Source organism: Chrysemys picta, chromosome 2, assembly GCF_011386835.1.
Source record: "Chrysemys picta bellii isolate R12L10 chromosome 2, ASM1138683v2, whole genome shotgun sequence".
In the NCBI taxonomy this organism is placed as follows: domain Eukaryota; kingdom Metazoa; phylum Chordata; order Testudines; family Emydidae; genus Chrysemys; species Chrysemys picta.
The window spans coordinates 92,418,506-92,428,274 of NC_088792.1; the positions used below are offsets into that span (position 1 = coordinate 92,418,506).

A 9,769-nucleotide genomic window follows, 5' to 3' on the forward strand; every position below is an offset into this window, starting at 1 on the left:
AGGCAATAATCAATAATGCTCTACTTCACTGTCAGCTTGTCACTGCCAAAGCCAAGTCTAATCCTCTTGACTCTTTGATAGATGAAAGTATCAAAATGAAATCGGGCAACACATTGTGTCATTTAAGTTGCAGATTTCCTGCAGCTATAAAGCTGTGCAAAAAAATTTACTGATGTGCCTATCTGCAATTTGCCATTCCAACGCCACACACATTCCTTTATTTTTTTTATTTATATATATATATATAAACCCCAATTTATAAAACTCTGGATGAATTCCAGACCTGACTGTGACAGGACCTTTTTACCAGCTACAATCAAAAAACATTATTGGTGTAATAAGATTTCTGTGTGTGCTCTCTTTGGTGTATATGTGGTGCATGGAGAAGGGGAAGAAGTAACTTCAGCTCAGGCACTTAACTGGGAACTAGTGCTAAGAGCCAAATATCAATCCGTCTATTTCTATCCCAGCTAAAATAAATAAATACCTGTTGTGATCTCAGCACAGGTGTAACTCTGGTTCTTTACAGAGTCTGATGGCCAAGGCGAATGCTGCTGTGGTTAAGGCCAAAGCAGCATTAAAAGATTATCAGATCATGACTGTCATGAATCAGTTTTAAAAAAAAAAAAAGCCACTCTTCTCAGTTGTCTGTCAATAATTTATAGGGTGGAAGAAAGGGGGTGAACTTCAACATTAAAGTTGCCCCCCACCATGCTGGTGTTTCTGCTGTGCCACAGTTCCTGTTATCTATGTGTGGGTAGCAGCAGAAGTTGGGAACCAGTTGTAGAGACAAGCTGAGAATACAGCCAGGCTAGATTATACATTCACTAGTCCTGCTGCTGTAAAGTAAACCATCTTTTGTTAGTTAAGTAAGTTATCCTAAAACCTGCCTCAGTCATTGCTGAAATACTAATTAAATCCATTCTGTAGTAATGTGGGGGTAGGGTTAGATTTTTTTTTTTTCTGGTTTAGATTTTCAAAGGTATTTAGGTGCAGACTGGTGCCTAATGTGACTCCTCTCCCCCCTCCCCGCATCACCTATCTCTATCTTTAGTCGTAGCTTTAAAAATCTCTTTGTATAGCCTGCATATTTTCACAGAAAACAGTCTTGACCTGACAGCAGACCAGATGAGCCCAAAAAGGAGCCTACCTCTGGCAGCATCATTAGGGTCTTTGCTAAATTTGTCTTGTCTGGTAGCATGTGTAACCCCTTTGGGGTTTAGAGAGCATGGCCCCTTTAATTTTTTTCCTAGGGGAGATTGAGAAAAAAGGAGGAAAACTCCAGGGGGGGCTCTGGAGCTCGGAGGGAGAGAGGCGGCAGCAAGGAGGCCCTCCCAAGTGAAGCAGCAGAGAGGGCCTGAAGCCTGGGAAGGACAGGGCCGCCGATCGGGGACACCCCAGGACAGGAGCCAGGAGGAGCACTGTGCCAGGGAGGAATCGCCCGAGAAGGACAGGCCAGAGCTGGACCCAGTATCACAGCTGCCCAGAGCTGCATGGGGCTGTGAGTACTGGGGCTTGTGACTTTGCACTGGGAATAAGGAGGGAGGCTGTTAGCTAGTTAAGTGGGGAGGTAGTCGCTCTGTGTGGCTTTGCAGAGAGCAGCAGAAGAGGGCACCGGTGGGGTTTGTTGGGGAAAGTTCACTGGCGCCGAAGACAACCAGGAGCACCCAAGATTCACCACTGGACTGGAACTTTGCTCAGGACTCCTGAACTCTGTGTGCAGACACATTGCTCAGTGTCTGCCCTTCCAGGCTGTGGTACCACTGGGCCTGTGGGGCCTTGTGTGTTACTTGAATGCAACCCGGTTTTACTGCTCCCCCTATATTTCCCCTTGTTGTTTTTCTCCTCATCCCTGTGTAAATAAATATTTCCCTTTCTCATATCAATTGTACTTTTTGTGTGTGTGTGTGTTCACTCTGGGGGGTTTGAAACAGGTGTCCCTTGGGTGGAAGGGATTTCTCCTGCTGCATTTCTGCACGTGCCTTCTCTTGGCCAGAGCTGCCTGCCAAGCAGACTCCATCTTGGCCACGAGGGCGCTAAAGTTACACATACAATAGCTAGCATACCAACTAACATTACAAATTGTATGGCTGAAGCCTGTAGGTGAAACTTGGAAGGGAGGTATTGAAATAACACTGTTTCTATTCCACCTGTGCAAATATTTGCAAGTGGAATAGATACAATATGTGTTTTCGTGGCATACTGATACCATTTTTCTCTAAAGCAGAAATGGTAACAGGAGTAGGATAGAGTAGAGGAGTCCGATTCTGAGCCAAAAGGGCCTCTTCCTTTGCAGCTTGATCCTGCAAACATTTATGTACATGCTTAGCTTTACCTCTGTTTATTTCAGTGGGACTACTCCCAGGGGTAAAGTGGTGTGTGTGTGTGTGTGTGTTGGTGTGTGTGTGTGTGTGTGTGTGTTTTTGCAGGATCGGGGACATGTGGCTGTAGTAGGAATTTAATATGTATTTTGTTTAAATGCTGAATGGGGCTCCTGTATTAGATACCTTAGAGCAGTCACTAAAGTGTATATCTGGCTTACAGGATAGATCAATATTGTTGAGCTAGAGGGTGTTAATGACTGCTACTGCCAGCAAATGCCCTTTTAATCGACGGGCAATTACAGGCTTCCTTGAAACTGCTAGGTGTGCTACCTTTCATTCAGGCTAAATGAGGGTGCAATTAAATACCCCTGTTTAGTATTAATGGAAACAATAAAGGCCCCCACCTCAGGCAGACCAGCATGGCCAGGCCCGATTAGAAGCTGAGCCATCAGCCAATATTTCTCTGGAGACTGGTTGCAAGAACAGGAGCTGGGGCATTGATTTGGTTACAAGTGTGAGTGTGAAAGGAACCAGAGAGTGAGTAGGTGGCAATAAAACCAGTCTGGGCATGGCCCTGAGAGGGAGCAGAAACAGAGCTCCTTGGGGCACAGAACTGGCTGGGTGGCAAGCTTGGCTTTGTGAACAAGGAAATTGTCCACCAAATTTCACAGGAATAGGTCTAGGCCCTAATTTCCCCCAAGGGGGGGAGGGGGTCCCTATAACATACTGAGTGGAAAATAAAAGCTGAGCTGCTGCTAATAGACATTTTAGTTGATAACCCCAACATGGCTAGTACCCAAACACTGAAGAGTAATTCTCTTGTCAAACTGTGACATGCAATAGTAACTGAACACATTAAAAAAGCTTTTCCCTATGAATGAAAGGGAAAGGTGTATTTATAAATGTCATACATCAGCTGTAAAAATCTTAAGGCCTCTTTGATTTGATATAAAACAAAAGTTGCATTTTTAATAAACTGCCTGCATTGGCTGGAAACAAATCACAACTATTTTTACTTTGACTGTTACAAGGCAAAGGTGCTTTTCTTGACTGTTGTATCCAGTCACTGCAAACAAATTATCAGGACTCTTCTTGGAATGTTTTAAGGCAAAAGTGCATTTCTTTGTAAATTACATCCATTAGCTGTAAACAAGTCATAAGGAGTTTTACTTACAGATTTTAAAATTATAATGATGCTTTTAGCAGTTGCATCCATTTAGATGTAAACAAATAAGAGTGAATACATGTAAGGCAAAAATGCATTTATAGTAAATTTTTTGTTTGGTTGTAAGTGCCTCTATGCATTAGGAACAAATATTTATTTCAATGTGAGTGGTTTACTTGAATGTTGCAAGGTAAAGGGTGCATTTCTTTGTAAGTCTCATCCATTAGCTTTAACCAATTCATACAGATTTTACTTTGAACATTGTAAAGCAAAACTGAATTTCTTGTAAGTTCATAAGCTGTAAACCAGTCATAACAATTTTTACTTTGAATGCAGGAAGAAGCCACTAACGTAACTCTTGTTGGTCTTGGTGTTTTGTAACTTGACGTGAATGAATAAGGATCCTTTAAATGTTATATGTGAAAACTGCATGTCTAGCTGGACTGTGAACTCCTTCATTCATTAGTAGCAAATGATAAGATTTATTTTACTATAAATGTTGCAAGGCAGAGGTCAAATTGTTTGCAACCAATTGGAATGTTACTCTTACATTTTGTAAGACAAATTTGCACATACATATCCATTAACTAAAATATTTCATAGTGTATATCTGCATGTTTATCAAGTTGGAGTGGTTCAATCTGTTTGTAAGATCCTTCCTATCCCACTTCTAAACCAAATTAATAGTATTCAGTTTGAATATTAGAAAGCAAAGTTACACTTGTAGGCTTCATCCTTTAGGTATAAACAAACCATAAGGATTTTGACTTTAAATATTGTAGAGTGAACTTTATGCAGGAAAAACTTGTGCATATTAGTTGCCAACCTATTTTAAAATTCCATCTGGTAATGCAAACCTTCATTTGTTATAGGTTGCACGCGTTAGCTGTCAACAAATCAGGGTTGGGCATTGGTAAAGTTAGAAATGTAGCGCAATCCCCCCCTTTATATCAGTTTCAACTTGACTGGAAGAGCCTTTCAAATTAGCTGTACACAAAAATAGAGGGTTGCAGTTCCAATAGCGTCCGCTGAAGCTGCAGGTCTTGCAAAGAGTCTCCAAGAGGCCAGCAGAGGGCTTGTAATGTGAATGAGGCCAGCAGAGGCGCTACTAGGGCAAGGCAGCGATGCGTTGAGGTGTCAGTCAGCAGCTACAATCCAATCAGAGCCTGGCCCTGATGGGGCAGCGGCAGCTTTGGGAAGCAGCCGCGACGTTAAACCAGCCACGTGTGATTGGGGCAGACTCCTGCCGCCCGTGTGGGAGCGGCTCGGGTGAGAAGAAGGCGGGGCCGGCTGGGCAGAGGGGAGCGGTGCAGGCGGCGGGTCTCTCCGGCCCGGCCGCTCAGCGGGAGTGCTGCAGGGCGAAGGCGCACTTCTTGTAGGCGGCGTAGAGCAGCAGGATGGCCCGCAGCATCTGCCGGCACATGGCCACGGCCATGCGGACCTGCGGCTCGCGGAGCCCGCGGGGCCAGCGCTGCCGGGGGCTGATCACTTGGCAGAAAGCCGAGCGCTCCGACACCCGGAACGAGCCGGTCCAGCGCGGGGGCTGCGCCGTCACCAGCCGCCCGAAGACCGAGTCCAGCCCGCTGAGCCGCACCGCCTGGGGCTTGCGCAGCGCCGCGCTCCGCCGCGGCTCCCCCGCCGGCAGGCCGGGCCCCTTGGCGCCCGGCTCCAGCACCAGGCTGAGCCCCTGGAAGCACAGCTGCACCTCCAGGTCCGCGGCCGCGCTCTGCGGGCAGCAGCAGCCGCGCGGCGCCGCCCGGAACGGGTGCTTGGTGCACGGCCGGGGGGTGGCGCCCCGCAGCCACTGCAGGGACTCGTCCAGCGGCGACCAGGGCGCCCACAGCTGGTACCCGCCGGCCATGGCCCCCGCCAGCCACCCCGCAGCGGCTAGCGCCGCCCGCCCAGCTGCATCTTTCCTCCGCCGGGCGCCTGGCAACCCATTGTGACGCCGCGTTCGGAGTGGAACCCGCGCTCCCGCCCGCCCGCCCCTCCATCCCTGCCCAGCTTCCCTGTCCCCTCATACTCTGCGCAGCGCCCCAGGTCTCCCCTGCCCCTAGCTGCCACCCCTGAGGACTCCCGTTTGATTTCTGCCTGCTTTCAAACACCTGCCTGCTCTAGGTGCTTCCTTTATAGGAAGCATCCTCACTGTAGTACCCGCTGCTTACAGCTCATCAGCTGAGATCTTGGAGGGTTGAGCTCCTACTTGTTCTGGCTAAGAAGTTTTTGTTTGTTTTTTGTTTTTAAATGTGATGGGTTTTTTTTGTTTTTTGTTTTAAGCCAGAAGAGCAGTTTAAACTGCCTCTGCCTAGTCAGGTACAGGTCCTGGAGCCTGCTGCACTCTGCAAAGATGGTGCATGTGGTCAAAGGCAGGCAGCATCCTCTTTGGGTCTTCTGCATCACACCTTGGTCCGAACGTGCCAGGGACAGAATCTTGCCCAGTTACATGGTACCCATTTCTTGACCACAGAGACCAGGGGCTGTGTGAAAAATCATGCATACAAATTCTGCACTTATGTGTAATTATTGCAATTTTCTATGTCATTAGCAGCATCCTTGAGGTCTCAGCCACTTGCCCAGTTTCAACTACCATTTTCACACTAGTGACCTAAGAATTTACTTGACAGTTCCTGACTATCTATTTCTGCATCTCAGTCTCTCCAACATATCATCATAGATATCTTGCTGCTAATTTAATATGCCCAAAACTGGCCTTACTTTCCCTCCAAGTCCTTTTCTCCACTTATCTTCTGACAAGCTTGTGTAAGTAAGACAGATGTTTTCTGTCAACTAGGGATCATCTTTGGTTTGTCACATCCAAATGTTCTCTAAATACTGCAGATTCTTCCTCCAGAATATCTCACATATCCATTCTCTTTCTATTCCTACAGCTAAAATTCACCATGTCCTGGCTTGATTATTGTAACTTCTTCTTCTCTAGTCTCCCTGATACCCATATTGCCTTCCTCCAGTCCATACAAAATATAGCTACTAAGGGCTTGTCTACACTGGTAATGTACAGTGCTGCCACTTTCTCACCCCTGAGTGCAGCAAGTTTCAGTGCTGTAAAGCGCCAATGTAGACAGAGCATCAGTGCTGGTCGCTATGCTCCGAGCGCTGGTCACTACACCCCTCATGGAGGGGTGTGTGTGTGTGTGTTTAGAGCACTGGGAGAGCTCTCTCCCAGGGCTCTGCCGTGACCACACAAGCCACGTTAAAGCGCTGCCAGTTTAGTAGACTAGCCCTAAGATTATCTTCATCAAGGCTCAACTTTTTTGCCCCAACTTTCTAAAGTTAATCTTCTGCATCAAGCTTAAACTTCTTTCTCATGCCTTAAAGGCCCTTGCAAAGTATTGAATCTCTACCAAAACATTTTTCCCCAAGCGTTTTAGCTAAACGGGTATTACTTTTTATTCAGAGTCCTAAAAACTTTCCCCCCCAAATCAGATTTCATTTCCTGCATGTTTATGGGAAGTGTAAACTTTAAAGTTTTTCTTGTATAAAGAGGCAAAGGGTATATACCAGCTCGTTTTTTTTTTTTTTTTTTTTTTTTTCCTTTACTGCCAATCAGATGTGCCTAATATCTGGAGGGTCAAATGTTTCTATTATAAACAGTTCCAGGCCTTGCGTGTGTACAGTAAAAGCGCTGGCGTTCTGGGCCTTGGAAGAAAGATGTGTTATGGATTTATGCTGTAGTTGAGAGGTGATGCAAATGGAGTTGAAATTTGGTGTAACCATACATCCTCATTTGGAGGAGGTAGCAAAAAAAGCAATTAACAGGAAGAATGCGCTTTTAATTTTAAAAAAAAAAAGTGTCCATTAGGTTTTCACACTACTTCATTTTGCATCTGTTAAGTGCTATCACTGCTGAACCCCTCTCTTCAGTGTGTAACAGCACCCTACACTTAGTCACCTTAGTTTACCATTGTGGGACACCCGATGTCATTTCTGAATGTGACCCAGTCTTCTGTGTTTTTTGCTTTGAATGAAGGAGATCCTGATAAATACAAGAATCACCTCTGTCTTCACCAACGTTGGTCCTAGTACTAAACCTTCTCTTTTTTTTTGGGGGGGGGGGGGGGAGAATTCCCTCTGCCTCCAGTGGCTGCTTTGCCTGAATAAGAATTGCCAGATGGGGGTGTGGTTCCCTCCCCCTGCATCTCACTAGGGTTGGAGTGCTTTGACTAAAATGTTCTTTCACAGCAGATATTTTCCTTTTCATCCATATTATTGCAGATAAATCATGGGAGTTGTAGGGTGTCCTTTGAAAACGCCTATAATACAGATGGCTACATTCCATGGTTCTGTACAGGTGGACAAATGTTACAGTAGTTGCTGTAGAAATCAACAAAAAAAGGTAGCCATGAACAACAAAATGGTTTGAAAATAACAAACTCAGAAATAAGACATGAGGTTTCAAGAATGAATCAGCTCTCAAATGGTTATCTAGCAAATGCACAAACCCAGATAATGTGGTGCCCAGGGAAGTTTAATTAGTGCTGTACATGATGTCTCTCAATTCATAGTCAAGAGGGAATGTTAGATGCCTATTTGGATGTGACTGGATGGCCAGAACCATGCTATAACACAGGGCGGTCACAAAACTAGTATCGGTCTTAGCTGGCAGCTGAGCTCACAAAGGATAACTTTAAAAGTTTCCAGGGAATGGTTTGCTTAATTTAGTCAGGTTTGTTTTGATTCTGCGTTGGCTGGCTTACGCACCACCATAAACCAGAACTATTTCAAACCTTCTTTTCAAAGATCTTGTAATCTATTGCTGTCTGACACCCATATGCTTGTAACTATCAGGGCATTTTAGCTACGTCAAAAATATTCATGCCATTGAAAGCATCCATTGGAAACACAAGCACAGGAACATCTGAAATACTGTAAGTCTATGAGACTATAAGAGACAAAGTGAGTGAGCTCTTTCACCAACAATAAAAGATATTAGAAGCTCGAACACAGCTCTTTCACCATCAGTCGTCGGTCCAATAAAAGATATTAGCTCACCCACCTTCTCTCTCATATTCAGGGATCAACATGGCTACATGTAGCAAGGTCACAAGACTCACCAGCATGGCATCTCCTGCTGGCTGTCTTGGGGAATTAGCTCTTGTCCAGCCCAGAGTGCCCTTTGCAGGCCGGTGTCTCCCGTGCCGCTGGCCTCCGTGTCCCTCCTGGGCCCCGGTGCCCTTTATCTCAGGGTTCTACCCTCTGCAGAAAATATATTTTTATATATTTAACCCTCTATCCCCACCTTGCCTTAGTGGCTACTTTCAGTTGTCATCTAGCCCCCTTCCCTGGGGCACTCTGTAGGAGCAGGATTTTATAATTGTACTATGAGACTTAATGTATGATTTTGATTTCATCCTGTCCGCTACCCTTTTTGAATAGCAGAAAGGAATGACAGACCAAAAAAATCCTTATGACTGATTATGGTCACCCTTTTGTTTTAGGCTAAGTTATAATGTCTACTATGGTTTCCTATATGTATTGCAAATTAAGCACTCTACTTAAATATACATTTCTTTGTTTTAAGGTTTAGAAAGTAAGAGGATCTTGTATTGTGTCTAGGTTGAGGGCCTGAAGCCCCAGTGTGAATTGTTTTAGTTATAAGATTTAGCAAGGCTTGATTTACAATGTATTTTCCTGAATATAAAATACTGCTGTCTATATACTTTTGAAGGTTTCTGTAAGAGATTGTTTGTGTGAATGAGGAATGTATGCATCAGGAAAAGATAAGGTCTGAAGGCCATTGTTACAGCCAAATGGTCAAGGAAGAAGGAGTGAAGAGACTTAACTTGACACCATCAGTGTGCATCCATAATGAAGAGAGGGCAGATTGACGACCCTGAGGTGAAGGCTGGTATCCTAAGGACAATTGATTAAATCTAAACCAGGACAGGATGACTCTCTCTGAGGTGTATTGGAATGTTAACATCAAAAGATACTTCTTAATTGGTGTAACCCGGTGACAAACTGACACAGCAAAATTCATAGACTTCAACAAAGGAAAAAACCCTATAAGAACAGGGTGCTCTGCCATGGGGCTTTGGGTTCAGTCCTGCAAAGCCTCGGAGCATCAGATCACGACCAACAAGAGCCCAGTTCCTCACTCGTGCTCAGTCTAACTGGCCATTAGAGCTACAACAGACTGGTAACTATAAACATCAACTAGCAGGAGTGTGTGTGTGTGTGTGTGTGTGTGTGACTAAAAAGCATATGCTATCTGTTGTATTTTCAACAAATGTGGAGTATTTGCCTTCCCCCCCGAAAAAAT

The 9,769-nt window shown here is 45.0% G+C and overlaps 1 protein-coding gene across 1 annotated transcript; it reads right to left on the reverse strand.

Moving 5' to 3' along the window:
- Positions 1-3,225: 3,225 nt before the first annotated feature.
- Positions 3,226-5,399, reverse strand: FANCD2OS (FANCD2 opposite strand). The gene has a single exon (XM_005307228.3). It carries the CDS (start codon positions 5,348-5,350, stop codon positions 4,829-4,831), a length of 522 nt encoding a protein of 173 aa, XP_005307285.1. The 5' UTR covers positions 5,351-5,399; the 3' UTR covers positions 3,226-4,828.
- Between the last annotated feature and the right edge of the window lie 4,370 nt (positions 5,400-9,769).